This window comes from Protopterus annectens, chromosome 6.part0 (genome assembly GCF_019279795.1).
Source record: "Protopterus annectens isolate FY-2018-M chromosome 6.part0, PAN1.0, whole genome shotgun sequence".
NCBI classification, from domain to species: Eukaryota; Metazoa; Chordata; order Ceratodontiformes; family Protopteridae; genus Protopterus; species Protopterus annectens.
This window is the reverse complement of record NC_056737.1, coordinates 483811188-483832142: the sequence shown is the minus strand read 5'-3', so window position 1 is coordinate 483832142 and position 20955 is coordinate 483811188. Positions and strand designations below refer to the sequence as shown.

General features: G+C 37.9%; 1 protein-coding gene across 1 annotated transcript in view; it reads left to right on the top strand.

Annotated features, from left to right (window-relative positions):
* Positions 1–19: 19 nt before the first annotated feature.
* The window catches only part of LOC122804389 (myb-related transcription factor, partner of profilin-like), a 53289-nt gene continuing 32353 nt past the window's right edge, over positions 20–20955 (top strand). Inside the window, exon 1 of the mRNA XM_044074211.1 lies at positions 20–972. Within this exon, the coding sequence (XP_043930146.1) occupies positions 441–972 (532 nt within the window). The 5' untranslated portion in view covers positions 20–440. The remainder of the gene's footprint in view (positions 973–20955) is intronic.

Here is a 20955-nt window from a genome sequence, read left to right as displayed (position 1 = left end):
TGCGACGACTCTCCTTAAGAGTCGGAAGTGGGTGGGGTGTAGTGAGTAAATAGAAGAAATTCAGTCTCCGCTGTTTTCTCTGGTCGAGGTTAGGGAAGTTATCGCATGTACTTTTGTTAGTATGTTAATAACAATTTAGTTAGAAATAACCATATGTAGTCAAGAAACTGTTACGTAAAATGGGATGACTAAAAGGCACGTCTTAACTGCATCATATAATAAAACAGAGTACGAGGAGACTGCAGAGATCAATCGTAGATGAAGGGGCGGGAATTAGCCATCAGCTGTTTAATATCTTAGTGAAATAAGGTAAACTGAGGAGGAGTCGTGAGAGGGACGACGGAAGCATTCTTTGCCCTTGATTTGTAGAAACCCGGATGTCCGTTGCGCGGTATTTATTTTACTGAAAATAAAACGCAGTAAAGTTGGAACTCGCGCAAATGGTTAAATGTATTCCTGTCACACTCAACTTATTTTTGGTGTTTGTAAGTTTGATATGGAAAGATTTTTGTTGGGTAACAGATGCTTTTGCAAGGTACTATAAAACAGAGAAGATGACAGAAGAGTCTCCAAAGAGGCGCAAAGCCAATTTCAATGAAGCAGAAACGGAGATGCTGGTTGAAGAAGTACTGAAGCATGAGGGAGTACTTTTTGGTACAGGACCGACTAGGATATCCCCTGGACAGAAGAGAAAAATCTGGGAGAGCATCATGCGCAAGATCAATGTTGTGGCAGCATGCCCAAGGGACGTGGAGGATTTGAAGAAGAGATGGCGAGATCTGAAACGGCGAGACCGCGAAAGAGTGTCCAGGATTTCCTGGAGTATACAAAGCAGTGGCAGTGACCCCCACTCAGTGGAGGATTTTTCAATGAAGGATGAGAGATTTTTTACTTCTTTCCATCCAGACATTGTACCAACAGTAGGTGGAATTGACACACTGGAATTTGCAAGTAATTCCTCTGGTCAAGGGGGTGAGCAAAACATTAGCGGTTTTTGTATGTTATTTTTACTTAGACAATTTTGAAATATTGAGTGCCACCTACAGCCACCATTGGGGTAAGAATCCACTCTGCAAGATCCCATGAAGCTCCTTACTGTTTGGTTTGATGGATAGTAATTGCAGGAGTCCCCTCCCACCAAATCCTTCTCTGTTTGCATGGCATCTGTTTTAAATACTACATCTTGTGAAAATGTTCACATTTCACAATGCCTTTTAATTCACTAGTTCAGCAAAAGATATAACTCCTGATGGATGGCTTACTTTACCTTGGAAGATTGAGTAGTCATTACAATAAAACCTCAGCTGTCCAGTAAAATGTATCACATCGCCTCTGTTAATTGTTGGGTGAATTCATGTATATCCTCATCCTAGGTTACCCAGTTGGTTGCCTGGCCAAACTTTGAACTTTACTGATGAAGATGTCAGCATAGTGTGCTAGCATTCACAGGACAATTTATTTACAATGCCACATTACCTTTTTTTCTCCTTATCCTTTCTTATCTTAGAGTTAGCTAAAGGCCAGTTACAATATTTGGGGTATGTTATTTAACATTTTCACTGTAGAATAACCTGATTTAGACGTTAGCTCATATTTTACCATTGTTTAAGAAACAACCATTTAGCAACTGAGTGAATGCTTTGCAGTCATTTAGTCGAGGGGGAAAGGTTCCCACGTGTTAAAATATTACACCTTGCTGATATGTAGTAAATGGCACGGCAGATAGTTTTGACCTTTTAGATAATATACCAGAAAGTAACTTTAAAAAATCTATAACTCTTCCACTTCAGTTTATTCCTTCCAAAGAGAATAAAATCAAAGAATGGGTGCACTGTATAGCAAAGAAAATAATTTTTGTTGGGTCCCAATTTTTCGTTACATAAATGATAGACCTTTTATTTACAAAGATGATATTCAGGGCATTCACCAGCTTCTTCTAGATATTCATTTTGAGTTATAGTGTACTGTTTTGTGAGAAACAACCAACATCAGTTTTCTTGAACTTGCATTTAAAGGAAGGAAGTTGTATTTTTCTGACATTACTGAAAAAATCAAAGCTAAGTTAAGCCCCCTTAGTTCCACTAGCTGCCATATTTTCATACTCGTTCCCTTTAATATACAAAATTGTTGCATACAAGAAAGGTTTTAATTCAAGAATAATTATCTGAAGCCAGTAACATTACTGCACATTTCTTTAGCATAATGATAGCATTATTAGTGAGACTACTGCTTACTGTAAAGCTACAACTATGGGCAAATGTTGTAACAATTATTGGAAATATGTGATTGTTGACTCTGTTTTGAATAACTTTTTGTCTTTTCCTCTATATTTTGTACAGTAGAGGAAGAAACATTGGTGGCTGTTTGGTTCACAGTCTGCATAAAGCATATTTTATTTCTTTATGATCACAGCAATAGCCACATGGGTGCTTCTTCTCCCTTGTAATAGTTTGTTCATATAAAATGAAATATTTGCTATTTATTAATGACAAACAATGGAAATTCAGGAAAATGGCATTCACATGACACACTTCAGTGTTATTTATGTTATGTCGTGTTCCGGCAGCCTTGTTCTGTAGGAAAAGCTACTTGGGAATTGGTTTCAGGCATATCAGTAAGTAGAGATGTGCAGTACAATACAAAAGGACCGCTGCTCTGTATTAACATAGTATTTCCAAATGGGCACAAGATGCAAGTTTATATTCATACACTCACTGTATTTTATATGTTTATAAATAGCACTATATTAAATGCTTGCTGACATGTACCCTTGAAGTGAAAGACATATCTAAGAATTAGAGCCATTAAACAGATTTATAATTGTATATTCTGTCATGTGGGTAATATATAGTTGGACTGAGAGTATGGAAGGTACAGAAGAGAAAGTACCCCTAAAAAATTTAGAAATTTTGCACATAAATTATGCTTTATAGCTTTTAGAGAAGGCATGTGTTAAAATAATTTGTGACAAAGCACCTCATCAGAAAATGTTTGTCATTAAATGTACTGTATGATGCATGAAAAAAAAAAACTTGAGTAAAAGTATCAGGTAAAAGCAAAGAACTGCAATAGCACATTTTGTCTGGCTACTGGCTTATCAGTCTTCTCCCACCCTTTCTAATATCCTTGAGTTGCTTCTCCGTCAGTTGATCACTTATGTTCATATACTGAACTGACTATGTTAAGGGCTTAAAGTTCATCATGGAGCCAGCTTCCCCCAAACCTTATTAAATGTCTTGGTGTCCACACATTGCTCTGAACTGATATTAAACATTGTCCGTGTGGTGGATTGTCTTACTTTGGGAGTAAAGAATAGTACAGTTTCACAAAAGGAATTGTGACAGACTTATTTCTGCATTTTGTTTGACTGTTACAGAAGACTGTCCTTTTCTTTCTTATGTCTCATGATTTTATGCTGGATATACAACTCTGTTCCAATTCACATTTGATAGGATCTTGAAGGGTCCAATACATATTATAAACTCCAAGTGTGTAATATTTACATTGTTAGCTTAGAATGTTTGGCTAGCTGTCTCACTTGCAATGGAGTCCCAGAGAGATACCACTAGACAAGCCAACTGCAAACAAAATCAGAAAGCGAATCATTGCACTTGATGTAGATGAACTGCAGTTCTCAGACCATAACAATTTGTTTCATTAAACTGCCTGTGTGCAGCCTGAATATAAAATTGTGAGTTTAATGTACAAGTAACAAAAGTACCTATTGTTGATAGATTATCAGACAAAGGTTACAAGAACGATGGATTTATAAGGATAAGTGTAAACAACAAGAAGTACAGCTTAAGAAACTTTAATTGGTCAGAGTATGTGAAGTCACCAACATCTAAAATTTTCTTTGTAGATTACTTCTTTACTCTTTTCAGCTGTCATCATTGCTTGGTAATGCAAGAGAGAGTCATTTGATGTAATCCAGGAGGGGGTTCACAGAAGTATACAGTGGAATCAACGCTGCTTCACCACAAGAAGAAAATGTTTTTAAGATGTTATTTAGAACAAAGTAAGCTATCCTAATACAACAACTCTACATTTAACTTGGGTTCAGATCTTTATTCATGATGATCCCAAAATTGCCAGAATAAAATGTCACCGCCCACCCCACTTAATAAATATAAATGATGGAAAAAAAGACACAACAGCAGACTTTTAAATGTTTATATAAAGGTACAGTGCACTGTAAAATGTTGAAAAGGAATTAAGGGAAATCTGAATATCTGCTTTCCCTGTGCCAGGAGTAAAATTTCAATTTGACTTTTAAGTCGGTGTCTGTCTTCCTCCAGCATGCTGATGGGCAGCATCTCAAAATCAGAGAAATACATTGTACAAGACAGTAGCCAAAACAAATCTGAGGGAATGAGACATGGGCAAAAGAAAGTCTGAAATAGCTCATATAATTTTGCAGTACTATCTAGACACTAACTGTTGTCTAATTTATTAACAAAATAATGGTTACATTTCCAAAGTTTTTTTTTTTTTTTTTTTACATGCATTGTAAGTGAATGCTAGGGTGCACTTGCAGAGGGAAAGTAGACCTGTATCCAGAAAAGGTCCCAGTCCTTTAAATGCACCAGAGAGGTCTCTCTCTGCCTTATCAGTTAGCCAGCATCCTGTTAAATCCCCAAGAAATATATAGTAGATACTCCAAATAGCTGGTAAACAGAAGTTCGTTTCTCAGTCTTTTATTGTTGCATCCAAGCTCTACTTAGTGTTACAGAAGAATACAGGGTTTAATTTTTTTGTATAGAAAATGGGAGTGGCTAGGGCTGGTAGCTAATCTGTGTGTGTAGGTGTACAAGAGTGGGCTGAATCCTTTATTCACAATCATGCTGAAAGGTTAACCCAGTCCTTGCACTCCCACTGGATTATCAGTGAGATCATAAATCTTCAATCAGAATTGTTACAATTCCATTTATAGTTTAAGTAACTTTTGAGTGTTCAGGCACTAAAATGCAGTGTGTAAAACAGGAGTGACCGCAAACCAAAATACTTTAATTCACATGTTAAAAGAGTCAGATGGGTGCCTAAGTAAGTAAAATGCACTAGACATTTGTGGCGCTTTCAAATTTCTTGTTCGGGGATGCAGTCATACTCTTAACGGGTGCTTTCAGTAAAAAAATCATAATGGTAGAGATTCAAGTTAATAATCAAAACTGAAAAGACTGAAACTGCTACATATAGGTTCATAGGTAGGTACTAGGGTATTTGCCCTAGGGCCTATATAAGCCTACCCAAAAAAGGAACCTTGCTTTTGCCACCCAAGAAAATTATTTTCCTGTGCCCCTGTCGAGCACAGCCCCAAAGGTGATCCGCCGGGTGAATTTCCTATTTCCCATCCAATCATCAAGATTTTTCTTGAAGAGTGCTAATGAGGAGCTATGTGAAGTCTCTGGGACAGGAATCTATCCCTCCAGCATGTTCTGTTTATTGTGGTGACAAGATTTAGGTCTCCAGAGCATGTAGCTCGGAATGATTGGGATTTCTTTAAGTGGAACATGTCCAACAGCTCTGGGTTTGACTTAGCTTTGTATGTTGGGCAGAGATCGCCTCTGAGTAGGCGATGTGACAGAGTAAAGCTGGAGTTTTTTGAGACAGTCTGCGTAGGGCATCTGTTTGAGGCTGGTAATCCTCTTTATGAGGTATTTCTGTGGCCTTTCCAGTTGTTGATGTCTTGTGAGGTACATACCAAAAGGGGTGTTGTACTCTATAATGGGTCTAATGAATGACAAGTAGAGGGGGAACAATGACCTCTTTTTTCCTGGATGAGAAACCTTTTGTGATGAGGTGTGCCACGTAGAAGGATTTCCTGACTACTGTGGCGATGTGATTGTCAAAGGAGAGACTACTGTCCACCTGTTCCCAAGGTTTCTTATTACACTTTCAGTGTTAAGTAGACTACCACCTGTGTGGTAGCTTATGGGTACAGAGTTTTTACCAAAGGGGATGACAATGCACTTTTTGACATTGAGCTTGAAGCCATGGCTTTGACACCAGGCATCTGTCTCAGTCACTGCTGGACAGAGGCACAACAAACTAATGGGTACAGTATTTTTTCATATAAGGGGTGGCGTAAGCCACAAAACTTTGGGCTAGGCTTATAAATGGCTTAGGGCAGATAGCCTAGTATAAACCTATGAGGCCCTTTTGTAGGTTGTCCACATTGTTAGGAGTTTATCGCTCCTAGTTTGCGGTCATCTGCGAACTTCGTTAGCCAAAGACCTTCTGTGTTAGCCTGTACTTCAGAAAAGTATATACCAAACAGGAGAGGACCTGGGACTGAACCCTGTGGTACTCCACTTGTCACTGGTCTGAAGTCGGATTTGGAGTCTGCTACTTTCACAGTATGAGTTCTGTCAGTGAGCCAGTTGGCAACCCATCTTGTGACATAGGGATTTATATCTAGTTTAGTGAGTTTATCTAGAATTCCAGAGTGGGGGGGGGGTGGTGTCAAAAGCCTTGGCGAGATCTAGGTAAGCTGTGTGAACCACCTTACCCTTGTCTACAGCTTTGGTGACTTTTGAAGCAATCAGGTTTAGGAGACATGATCTGCCTTTTACAAACCTGAACTGGAAGAACTCTTAACACTAAGTAGTGCTAGTGCTTGGGTGCAATAATAAAGGACTGAGAAACAAACTTCTGTCTACTGGTTATTTGGAGTGTCTATTATATATTTCTTGGGGATTCAATAGGATGCTGGCTGACTGATAAGGCAGAGAGATATATCTTTGGTGCATTTCCTACCTCTGCTGAGCATTTTTGGTTGGATATATACTGGTCCTGTCTATTTTACTGGTACTAAAATACCAATCAAGTCTAAAAGGACTAGGGCCTTTTCTTCATACAGGTCTACTTTGCCTTTGTGAGTACACCCTAGCATTTTGTGTTGTTCCTTCGGACCTATTTTAGGCCAAAGGCTATACTCTCAGGTCTGGGCCACCTCTAGGTGATAGTATTCTTCACTTATAAAGTATCAATCAGAGTCCTCCACAAGGTCAGTAAACAGCAGTTGGCATGGTTCCCTGAGCCAGGCCCCAGTGTGGATTCTCTCCTCAACTCACCCAGCTCTCTACCTTTAATTTCCCTCTTCTATTAAAAAAATTCACTCTCAAAAGACCTTAAGCCTCTATGGAAAACATACCCTGGATGTATACTCAAGTGCAAACACCCTGTTCCCGTGGGTCATTTCACTCTGCAAAGACTTATTTTTTCACACATCTTCGCATTTATAACCTCTGCCTAACTGAAAACACAACATCAGACATGAGGAAAACTGCTCTTACTGAACCCCTTCCCAGACAACCTCAGACAGAGAATGCCTCCCATTTCAACCCTCCCTACACTTGAAAAAATATTTGAAAAACTAATCTACAACCAACTGCCCACTTGCATCTCTCATTCTTAAACAGCATAGATTCTAGACTGGGAGGAGCACAGTGACAGCACTATGGTCACTTACAGGTGAGATCCTTATCAACATGGGTAAAGAAAACATTTCAGAAGCACTTACCAAAGCTTTTAATCATATGGACCACTTACTCTCCCTCCAAGAAGTGAGTTAGGTACAGCACTGTCATCTGATTCCAAGATTTCATAACATGTACAGCGGATATAAAAAGTTTACACACCCCTGTTAAAATGCTAGGTTTTTGTGATATAAAAAAATGAGACCGCAATAAATCATTTCAAAACTTTTCCTACCTTTAATATGACCTATGCAATTCAATTGAAAAACAAACATCTGTTAGGGGAAAATATAAACAATAAAAAAATGTACATTTGTTGTCTGTGCACACCCTTAAACTAATACTTTGTTGAAACACCATTTGATTTAAATACAGTATTGTAGGTTTTTTGTTTTGTATATTTTTCCCCTAACAGATTTGTTTGTTTTTCAATTGAATTGTACAGGTCATAGGTCACATTTAAAGGTGGGAAAAGTTTTGAAATGATTTATTGTGGTCTCATTTTTTTATATTACAAAAACCTGGCATTTTAACAGGGGTGAGTGAACATTTTATATCCTGTATAGGTATTTCAGAATAAAAATTGGCTTTTCCCTATCACCTTCAGTACCCCTTACCAAAGGAGTGCCCCAGAGCTCCATACTTGCCCCACTGTCGTTTTTAATCTTTATTAAACTACCTTCTGACCTCCCTAATGTTCCTCCCTAACTATACTGATGACAAGGTTATCATTTGATCCTCTCCCTCACATTCAGTTAATTATATCCAGATTCAGTCTGACTGCCACTCCCTTAATTCTCGTCGAAACACCCATAAGCTACTCCTAAACCCCTCCAAAACAAAAGATATGATATTTGGAACCTCAGAATGGCTGAAAAAAATCCTTAAACTCAACATTGCAGATATAAGAAACAAGCACATCATTTTAATACCCAGGCATATAACTATACCTGTCATTTAGCTTCCATTACTGCATTGAAAACAACAGGGAAAATATCAAATCTCTTTCATTCTAGTGCTGGAAAATGTCTTCCTATCTCTCCAGACCACATTAAGCTGTAATAGGCAAAGGAGTCCTGTTAGCTCGACTTGAATGCGGGCTCCCTATCGTAGCCACAGCCTCTAAGAAAACTCATCCACTCTACAGTCTATTGAAGACAAAATATGCCAATTAATTTTCAACCCCACCCCCCCAGAACACCATTGCATCATCCTGTCCAAAGCCATATTGTTCCCAGTGTTGCACTACTCCTAGTGTCTCTTCAGTCACAAGTAAATCAAGCAGTGTCAGAAGATGTGGATTTATGGACACAATCCACAAACGGACAAAACAGCAGTTACAGATATTTTGAAAAGGAGGACAGCACATAATGGATAGAATATTGTTTGCAGTGCAAGGCAGACTGACAGGCAAAGAGAACTAATAGCCATCTTTCATGCATTTTATAATGTGTCGAGAAGAGTTATAAAGCCAAAGCCCCAAACTGAAAACAGTCACATGCCTGTGAGTTATTGAAGAAAATGACATAGAGAAATAACCCTAAGTTTAGATTTATAATCCAAAAGTACAGCTTTGTTATGGGGTAACTGGGGAAGACTGTAAGGGATCAAGGCATTGTTCTTTTCTGCCACTTGATTATCAAATGTGGATGGCCGTGAAATACATTGAGTGATGATCTCTTGCATTACTGTTGCACTTAGAAACATTTTTATGTTTAAATTGGTTTATTGTAATAACCACATTTATTAAGGTTGTTAGTGTTCCTACTGTCTTGTCACATTCCACTTGTATTTACTGCAAATAAAAATTTAGACACACTAGGTTTAGTTACACTGTGTGGTGAACTCTTGCACTCAGAAACATTCATACTTTTAAACTGGTTTGTTGTAATAACCACATTTATTAAGATTGTTAGTTTTCCCACTATCTTGTCACATTCCACTTGTAAAGTCAGACACACTAGGCTGAATTAAAATGCAGGGGACATGTTTCTTTTTCACCAATTTCTGTAAATTGGTTAAATTCAGGGATGTGCACAAGGCAGGATTTTCAGGGAGGTCATGCAAAGCTTAAGTATCTCCCTAATCTCTAAAAGTTGGTCAGGCTGTTTATGTCTAGACTGTAGTGTCACTGGGTCAAGAAGTAGCACACTCACATTTTGTAATGGAAATCTAGAAGCCTGTAGGTTTTATTCCAATACCAAGGATTTTGATTCATTTTTTCCAATACTGACATTACAGTGTAGCATAAGGGAGTGCTGCACTTCTGACTGTGCTGTCCTTCAGTAAGACATTACACAGCTCAGATGAATGACAAAGATCCCTTGGCACTTATCAAAAAGAAGTAGGGGTTCTTTATTATATTTACATATGTCTTATGTACAGTTTTCATCACATATTTACAATATTCATATCAGACTTTTACATTTACATTCAAATTTAACCCTCCCACACTCATTTCTCCACAACCAAAATGTTACTTGTTTCAAAATCTCTGATAATAACCACTATCCATTATATTTCAGCTAATTAATTCTCTTATTCTATATAATCCAAATTATACAAAATGTTTACATCCACCTTATTCATCTCTTCTTGTTTTACATTTTTATAATGCCCATATTAATATACTCATTATTGTTTTAAATGCCCTTCATCATATATTTCTTTCCATAGTTCAAAGGTCCTTTTATGAAGACATGTTCATCTGTATGCAGTCCACCACAATCTATCTTTTATTGTTTTATATGGCAAATTTGCCTTAACTGGCAATTTACATATTAATAATCTCCACAAAAAATCTGTACATTCTACATACTTTTTAGCTATTAATTCTTGTTTTCACTGTTTGGATCTTTAAGTCACTTATTTTTTCTATGGATAAACATAGTAAAAGTTTTCTATTATATTTTCATACCACATTTTTTTGTTTTCCTTTGTCTTCCCTATATCAGTTTTCCATAATATTTTTTCTTGATATAATTTTATATCCATACAATAAACCTTTTTACTTCATTTTAAATACTCCAACCTTTCTCAAATTGCTTTGTGTTTTTTTTCTATAATTTTCATTAACATCTTATCTTTATCTTTTCTGTTTATTGAGACTCTGTACATATTCAAAGAAAAAAAAAAACATAAACAGTAGGGTGTGTCAAACCCCAACCTTCTTTCTCACCTACATAAAGTGTACCTCTTTTCACAGGATTAAGTCTTGACCCCCAGATGAAAGTAAAAATTACATTTAATAAATCCTTTTCTAATGTTAATGAAATTGTACATATTCCAGCTAAATGTGTAATTTTTCCCATTGTTATGGAATTACATAAATACCTTTTTCCTATATGAGAGTCTAAATATCCTCCAGAAAATACAAATGCCTCATAGTTTTACTGTTGTATCTTTCCATTGTTGTGCTCATACTTGTTTAGTTACAAACTTTATTCCTTAAATTTCTGTCAGTTCTTCATTAAATATAATACCTTGTATTTCTCCAAGAACTAGTCCATTCATTTTCTCTTTATTGAATATTCCTATAGCTATATTCACTCATACCTTATTTTTAACTACTAACACCAAATTGTCTGCGTATGTAAACATAATTGGAATCATAAGCCTCTCTGATGTCTCCTATCTAACTTTCTCTAATGTCAAATTCAGCTCCATAACTACCACATTCATAATTAATGTGACTAGAATGCTACTCGTTGGCATCCCTGTTTAATACCACTATCTAACCTTAAAATTGTACTCATCCATTGGTTACCAGTCTTATTTTATTGTCCCTGTACACTGATTTCAAAACATGTTATTTTATTACTCATGTTATGTTCTTCTAAGATTTTCCATGCTTTATAGAGAATTTTGTCAAAAAGGTCACAAATGGGTCATTTGCATATATCCCACAGGCCTCTATTACAGGAGGTTTAAGGTATCACACAGTGAAAACTCTAGCTTGGCTAGTTTTTTTTTTTTTGTAGTTTGTATTAATTGGTTTGTCTGTGTGAACTATTTACTCTCTCATTTAGTTTTTAGTTGGGTTATGTTGCAGACACCTTAATGGTGTGGACATCAGCTGGGTATAAAGACACTGTGTTTCTAGAGTACAGCCAAACAGTCCACTTATGTTGTGCTGATGAGGTCATAAGGCCAAAACATCTATGATATAATCCCCTGAGGCCATCAGTTTTGTTGGGAGGAGTAGCAAATGAGTTCTGTATCCTGTCATCCCCACTTACATTTGGTCTCCATAGTAGTTCTGTGCTGTATTACAGAATGAAGAGAGAACTTTTCACCTTCTTCATAAAAAGCTGTTGTATCCATTCTGGAAAAGTGGACCCCAGATGCCTGGTACATTTCTGACCATTTGGCCTTGATTCCCAGGTGGCCTATAGAGAGACTTCCCTTTTCTGTCATCAATTACATACATAAGATTATTGACTGTGCGTCTCAACCTTTGAACAACCAAAGGCCATACTAAACGTACTTGTGATATTTTTAGCCATCAGTGCATTATTGTCTTTTCCTCTAGCATCATTGGCTTCACTGAGTTTGTTATTGGCATGTACCCATCTCAAACCTGATACCCCTAACCAATAAATAGCCCTGTACTTGTGGTTGATACTAAAGTGATCACTGATACAGTCTTGGTATAACCACAGTCTCATCCTCCTCGTGTACAAATGAAATGTCAGCAATATGTTCCTTGCTGTTAGTCTTTAAGATGTAATAGGGAAAAGTAGTTATGAATGAAAGTCTTCTCCTACCTTAAATGTCTAGACCACTTGCTTGCACCACTGTAGCACTGACTTCAGTTGCCATTGAGTTAAGGGGACCTCTGTCTAGTGGCACAAGTATGGGTCATGTTTTGTACCCCCCTCTGACTGATAACCGCTTTAGCCACCCTGCCACATCCCATTGGAGACTGCTGGTGGCCCTAGCCACAAACGTTGCTTTCTGATCAGCCTTTGACTTAATCTGCATGCACAACACATCATCTCAGATTCTAACATAAGCTAACTGCAAACTATCAGCTACCTAACTTTAGGACTTGACTGTACTAATTTTATTTGAATGCTCCACAAAAAAAATGTTACAAATATGCTGTAACAGTAGCACTTCGTAACTATCTCGTATGTATACACACCATGAAAACGAAGTTTAAAAAAACACACCACTCTAAACCAGGAAATTGTAAGAAAAAGCTTTACTGGTGTGTCCGGTACCCTGGCTTATGCCTTCAAGGAATATTTTCCACGCATGCAGCTCTCCATTATATACTAATACATTTGAATAATTGAACTCAACTGGATATGATTACTTCTCATTAAATCTAATAGCTTACAAATTACTTATAAAATACTATTCTTTGCCCCATTTAATTTGTAAACACACCCACTTTTTATTTAAAGTGCTCTGCTGTAGAATGTCTAGACTACACAATATTTTATTCTTGACATGTATATTATTGTATATTTCTATATTACTATCTTTCTAATATTGTATATCATAAACATATAAGTAATAACTATTAAAAACCCTCAATATCAGAAAGTGCCAGTGTAAACAATACATTTTTGTGCATACTTAAAACAAACACTCTACACAGAAATCATGTACACTATTACTTTTCTCTACCCATGCCCTACATTCATATTAATATCAAGATTTAATCCCCTTGGGCAAAGGGTACCAAAATTAATATTATACCATGATCCCCCCAAAACGTGCACGCTGATTGGCCAGCGTGCCCGTTGTAAATCGAGTTATACTAATGGAAAAAGGTCCGGTCGCCCGGACTTTTTTCCATTAGTATAACTCGTTTTTTTTTAAACACTGTCTCGCTATGTTAAATGGGTTTAACATAGCGAGACAGCTTTAAAATAAGCAACGGAGATCTCCGTTGCTTATTTTAAAACTGTTTCGCTATGTTAAACCCATTTAACATAGCAATCTTTAAAAACAACGGAGAAAGCAAGATCTCCGTTGCTTTTAGTCTCGCTATGTTAAATGAGTTTAACATAGCGAGACAGTTTTAAAATAAGCAACGGAGATGTCCGTTGCTTATTTTAAAACTGTCTCGCTATGTTAAACTCATTTAACATAGCGAGACACTAAAAAAAAGCAACGGAGATCTTGCTTTCTCCGTTGCTTTTGCCCACAGCTCTGGTGTACTGCGCAGGCGCGCAGTACATCAGAACTGCCGCGGATGCCAGACATCTGCGGAAGGGCAGTAAACAGGCATTATACTATGCCATTATTTAAGAAAAGTAATAGTTTCTTTTCTTAAATAATGTCATGGTATAATAGCAATAACCCACTTCTGGGTGTGGGTAATGCTAAATTTACCCACAGTTGGCTTTGTTTGGTCCCTCGGGCTTCGCCCTCGGGACCAAACCACGCCAACCGTGGGTAAATTTAGCATTACCCACACCCAGGCGTGGGTTATTGCTATAATACATTTAGTTTCCAACCATGTCAGTTTGTAAATTCATCCCCTTGACATTGACTGGGCTTAGCCAACACACAATAAAAAAAGGATATGTCTGTACCCTCATGATGTCTAACAAAATGTTCTGCAACAGGGCTCTCAGTTCTACATCTTCTGATGTCTCCTAGGTGTTCCATTATTCGATTTTTCACTACCCTCTTGGTCTGCCGTATGTACCACTTAACTATGGGATATCCACATTCTATTATGTAAACTACCCCTCTGGATTCACAGTTATATCGGTCCCTAGCCTTGTATATTTTCCCATTAATGTGCTTTCCATCTAAATTCCTGATATTGTTACACACTTTACATCTCCCACAAGGAAAGCTGCCTTTTCTGCCCTGTTCTTTATCCAATTTCCTAATGGATAATAATTACTTTAGATTCTTAAATCTGCTGTAGGAGAAAGTAACTCTCTCAGGAAAAATGCCCTTCAATTTCCCATCATTAGAAATGATAGGCCAAAACGTGTTTACTAACCTCTTCAAAGTTTCTGAGAAGGGTGAATACCTGTTAAAGAACAATCCATCTTGATCCTCTCCTTTGTTCATGTCCCTTCTTTTCCTATCAATATCTGCCACCTCTCTTTGCATCTTAGTGTGTGTCAGCCCCAGTTTTTTTCTGACCTTATTTTCCGCTGTATTCAAACCATTCAAGTTATAACCTCTACTTAATTTGTTCCTGACCCTCACAAACTCGATCCCTAGCTTTGCCTTATCTGAAGTGTTATTAACTGTGCACAAATATTCACCATATGGTAGTGAAGGCAATAAGTGGGGAGCGTGCATACTATCAGCAGTAAGAAAATTATTAACAGCTTTAGTATTATAAATTTATAAACAATACATTAGTAGCTTTGGAAAAAGGTTTAAACTCTACTGTGTAGTCTTTGCCCACAAAAAACTCCAGATCTAAATATTCTACTGCCTCTCTGCTGGTATTGAATGTAAATTCCAGTCCAGAATGGTTGTCCTGCAAATCCTGTATGAAATCGTGGAATTCTTCTATTTCACCCTTGCAAATAAATATGAGATCATCTATGTATCTCTTGAACAATATAACTCTGTTTGTAAAACTCAAAAGAGTTATAAACATAGGCCATCTCAAAGTAATTCATAAACAGGAATGCGTACACTGGGGCATATGATGCCCCCATGGCTGTCCCATCCTTCTGCAGGAAATATTTGTTATCAAAACTGAAGCAGTTGTGAGTAAGGGAGAATTCCAAAAATCATACAAGAAAATCAGTATTTGGAGCTTCCCCCAACATATGTCTTACTGCTTCCAAACCCCATTTATTTTTGATGTTTGTGTATAAGGATTCAGTATCCACACAGGCCCAATAATAATCCTGGGACCATTTTCATACCGCCTACATTGTCTGCTAGCTCCTTTTCATTCTTAATGTATGACATGATTTTTTCCAAATACCTTTTAAGCTGCCAATCTAAAAACATGCCCACATTCTGTAAGCTCCCCTACCAGACACTGTGGGTCTCCCTGGTGGATTCTGAATATTTTTATGTATCTTGGGTATCACCTTAAATGCCGCATCTCTGGGGTTTTTTATGTATATTTTCTTGACATCCATAGCACACAGGAAACCAAGTCTTTCCAAACTTTCCAGCAGAGACTTGTTGTACTCCTTAACCGGATTGTGGGACCATTACCTCATATACTGCCGTATTTTCCAGTAAGGCCATAGCCATGCTGTTATACTGATGTTTAGTCATAACTACCCAATTGCCCCCTAGTCTGCCTGTATAAATGTGTATCTGTGATTGTTCTAAGATGTTGCAGAGCCTCCCATTGTGTTTTAGTTAAGTTAAACTGTTTAATGCTCCTTTTAAAATTTTGATATTCAATTTCCACCTGTTTACATAACACATTTTCAAAAATGTAGATGTCTGCAGATAATTTTGGGGGCACAAAGGGGCTATCATATGGTACATGAGGTAAATGCAATTTACCATACCCCGTATTAAAGAATGCATTGCTATCACATGTAGAATCCCCCCCACCAAACTACTGTCAAATGCACCTTCGTAGTCATAAATAGACATATTTAACAAACACTCTGTCATCATCACAATTTTCATCATTTATTGTAACATTTTCCACATTTTTTTGGTTTAACCCGCTTTTTTTATTATCAAAAAAATGCCCTTAAGTGTAACTTATGGCAAAATCGGGTTGCCTCCAGAATCAAATCAGCAAGGCTAGGGACAAGCGTAGGGATAATTTTTACCCCTTTATCCAACAGTGAAATAAAATCCTGATTTAAAGACATATCAGACAAATTTACAATCTTCAAACTGTCCACATTATCACATCGTCCAATGTCCAAAACAGTGGCAACATCTTCCACCAATTGACGTGTGTCTTCCTTCTGTATATTAATTTCTCCTCTTTAAGTTTCTGTGGTTCTTGCCACCATTGTTACTGCCGGAATTCGAATTCCCCTGCCATTTTCTGCCTCGGCCACTTGAAGTCTCAGAAGTCCCTTTTTCCTGCATGGAATCCATGGTTTTGTCGTTTAGGTCCTTGAAGGAAACGTTCTTCTTGCTGCTTGATGCAGTCTCCCCAGAGGACATGGATGAGTCTCATACCGCTTGATCTTTGTTGCTAAAACGCTGACCCATCTGCCTTCCCCTGGTTTCTTTCTGTTGCCATATGAAAACCATGTTGTTTTTATAGTCATTCATATCTCGTTGGATTTTACCCTTCTTTCGAAGGGTTACCGACTCTTCCACCTTCTCCACTTTCACTTTGATGTCATTCAATTTGGACTCCAAGACTACTTCAGTCGTAACCTCTGCCAAATGCGTCTGTATCAGCAAGATATCGGCCCTCAACTTCTCTTGCTGTCTCATGTTACGTTTGATGAGCACCCCCAACCAAGCTTTAGTACAAGCAAGGACGCTGCATTCCATTCGTTGAGTAAATCGGCTTCATCGTCCAAAAATTCAAACGCAGGCAGCTTGTTATTTCTGAGGCCCCAAGGGATAATATCCAAGGCTAAATACCTCTCTAGGAGCTTAATATCGTAAAATAGAGTTACCTCCTTCGTTAACAATCGCTCCAACTTAGGGAAGTCTGCCTCATTGATGTTGACCTCGTCTGTTGCCCACAGGTCATCTCCAGCCATCCTTTCTTCTCTCTCCCTCCATATTTTAGTAACTATCTCAACAAACTCATGGGAGTGCTTCCCACGCAGTAATTTGAGACCAGTCAGCCACCTCTTGTTAAATGTGTGGGGGCACTACCTTGCCCAGCTTTTAGTGTACTCTCTACTTGAAATGCTTTTGATATTATCTCCCCACTTCACTGCATTCTGAAATCATCTGACTGCAGCCAAGTGGGCACTTCCACATCAGTCATTGGGATAGCATATAACCTGAGTTGTTTGGTAGGGTTTGAGCATCTTACTGGCCACTCCTGTGCTTGTCTGGTCTTTACTAAGTGTTGTACTCTTTTTATATTTTGCCATTGGATGTATACTCAGAGAGGTAAATATCAGCTATCATTCTAATTTTCACGTGTCACAAGAGAGATTGTACCATATCTGCTGTTTTTGGACCCCCTGAATCAGGCCCACTATTAACAAGAAGGTAAGTCAGCCTTAGCTTATGAGTTATCCTTATCTCATCCAGCCACTGTTACATTTAAAGCTAAACAATGTAAGCTGAAGCGTCTCCTTAACCTACTCATCACCCCTTATCTCCCCAGCTGATTGTTTACTGTGTGTACTAACCCTGTGTTGTCTGATCTAAGTTTGATATTCCAGATTCTTGTGTGGTTCTCCCAAAATTCCACTACTGCTACTTCTGAAGAAAAAAAAAAAACTTGAGCTGTATGACTGCAGCCCCATCGCTGTAGCCGATTTCTGTTGGCTATGTATAACTGAATCATCTGTGTTTAAATTGCCCCCAAACCTTTACCTTATGCTGCATCCGTGCACATTTCACTTCATCTGGTGCAGTCCTTTGCTGTACCACTGCCCCACTAAAGTAATGTATAAAAGTAACCCACACTTTTGGGGCCATTTTCATCCTATTTCTTATAACCCTAATTCTCTGGTGTGACCTGTTGTAGCCTTCCCCCCTTTACTGGTAACCTATGCATGGATGATCTGCCCACTGGATCACATGGCAGAAATAATTTAATAGCCCAGTTAACGCCTGCAGTTGCTTTAATGTAACATTTCCTAAGTTGTGACCTGGCTGTGTGTTCTTTGTAGCTTGTCAGTTTTTCTCTTGACAAACAGCACGAGTATACCCTGTTATCAGTCTTTACACAAGGAATAATATTTTGGTGAATGGTCCCCTCGATTTCTGTTTTACCAGTGGCACTCCCAGCTTACTACATTCACTCTACCAAATAGAGGCATTCTTCTAAATTTGCTTGCCCAAAAAAAAAAAGAACCGTCTAGACAGTACCCCTTGTAATCCGTGGTTGTTTGCACTGTCCCCAGTGTAAAAAAAATAATAATAATAATACATTTCAAATACTGCACAGATTATTCAGCAACTGATGGTAATGCATCAGTCCATACGGTACCAGCCTAAAATTCTATACCTAGCCATAAGTGATCATCCTTATGGAAGTGTGGTCTAAAGGCTGACTTTGTATTGGCCTTGCTCACAAGTGTCATCCTCAATTTCTGTTGGAGCTTAGGGCACCAGTGCTTCTTTCTCATATGTGTAATTATTTAGTAACGCACCTACAGGGTATAAGGGATATATAAGCCTAATCAATACTACTTATTTCTTAGATACGAAACCTGCTGGTTGCACCCTGACATCCTTTCTAGGTAAATGGCTCTACCAACCTCCCTGATCATATTCCTTTTTCCAGCATCTGCCTCACTATGTCTGGCCTTTCCATTTTGTTTTAGATTTAGTGGAAATCTTCTACTTCTTTGATTCTTTAGCTGGGATACTACAGCTTTGTGTAACTTCCTCTCAAAGTAGTGCTGCTGCCTCAGTAATGGGATACTTCCCCTGCTATTCATTTAAAGTGTCTCATTTTGTTAGTGTTAGCAATAAAGTAAGGGCTGTCCCCTTGACCACAAAAGTACTCTACTCCTATGTTTGCTTGAGCTCCTAGCCTAAAGGGAGTTCTGCTTGAGTGATCTGGTTTCCTGCATGCTAGGCACTGATTCCAAACATGACAAGCAGGGGATGTGAGACACTGAAAAACTGCATGCAGAACGTTACCCCAGTCCCCCTTTGGGCTTCTGTAGTTCCAGTAAACACAGCAAACAATTTCACAAAAAAAAAAAAAAGACACAGCTGATAAAACCAAAGAAACAAATTTCTTCAAAAAGCAGCCTTTTTTTGTTTTTTGAAGCAATTTGCTTCTTTGGTCTTATTAGCCATGTCTTTTTTTTTTTTTTTGAAGAAATGTGTTTCAATGGTTTTATCAGCCATGTCTTTTTAGCTTCTATGGTTCCTCTTCCTGTACCTCACTGATCCACCCTCTTTGTCCTTCTTTTTCATAACTGAGATCTGTCTTACTGAGGACACCCACTTTGTCGAATGCCTCTCTGTGATTCTAAAGTTGGACTGCATGCCTGCTGCCTTATTTGGGCCTCTCTTCCCCAGAATGGTGGGATAAATGTAGAAACTGGTAATCTAGTTCTCCCAATGTCCTAAGTACTTTGGATTTTTTTTATTTTCTCTGCAGTACAGATCAGACTTTTCTCTTTATTCCAATCATTATCCATCCACTCTATGGTGAGGAGTGCGAATATGTTAAAGCACTCCCCACTAGCTATCTGCTGTTTTATTTTCTCTGTCAGGTAAAAAATCTAATGGTTGATTCAGAGTTGCTGCTCTGAAAAATGTCTGTTGATTACTTATTGTTTCACTACTGTCCATCTCCTCTGCCATACTGCTAGCATTGCCTAGAGACTCTGACTCCCCTCCCTACATTTTAAAGTTGCCACAGTAACATTACACGGTTTTCCAAAATTGCTGACGTAGTAGTCTTCACTCCGTTTGCTATAAATCCTTCTTGTTTATTCAACATAAGAGTCTTCCTAACTACATTTTCTGTATTTCCTACCCATAAACTACTGCCTCCCCGTCTGAGTTGCACCTACTTGTTAATTCTATCCTGAGCAAAACTGCTTAGCTTCCCATTCTCCACTAAGTATTCTCTTTATTTCTTCCTTTAATATAACTTTTTTGTATCTTTTTTCTACTGTATCTGTGCCATTCTTTGAACTTATTTCATCCTCACTGAAATCTCTATCACTCAATAACCATTCTGTAAAACAAACATGCTGTAAGCTGTTGATTTCTTCCTTACATTCATTAAACTGTTCTTCTTTCCAATGCGTCTTAGATTGCTTCTTTTTCTTTTCTCCTTTTCTAGTCTTCTCTACACGTGGAGACTCAATGTTCTGGTTATCTAACACTGAGTTCTAATCTTCCTGGTCTGACCCACTGTATACCATCTGTTTGGATTCCAGTGCTTGTGTTCAGATGCTCTGTTTGACCTCATATTCTTTGATGAATGAAGTTCTCCCACCACACTATGCCCTTAGCATTGCTGGCTGACTGCTTCTGTGACTGAAGGTTGTGATCCATTTTCTTTAGAGTAAGAAGGGAAAACCTTGGCATACCACTACCTAGGTTCTACAAATGCAGTATAGTCGCATTAAACCTGATCACCACAATGCCTCCTTTTTACCCCATTGAGTAAATTGGTACATAACATTTTGCCTGTCTTCTCCCTTCTTTAAGTCCCTTCATTTCTTAGGTACGGTACTATTCTTCACTTTGTCCTCTTACTCCCCCTAACTCCAGTATTTTGTATTGTTCATTTATTATTATATTAAAATATGTTTTTTGTACATACACACACACACATATATGTGTGTGTGTGTCTCTGTATGTATTAATATCTCTGTATATATACATACGTCTGTGTGTGTGTGTATATATGTGTGTATATATATATATATATATATATATA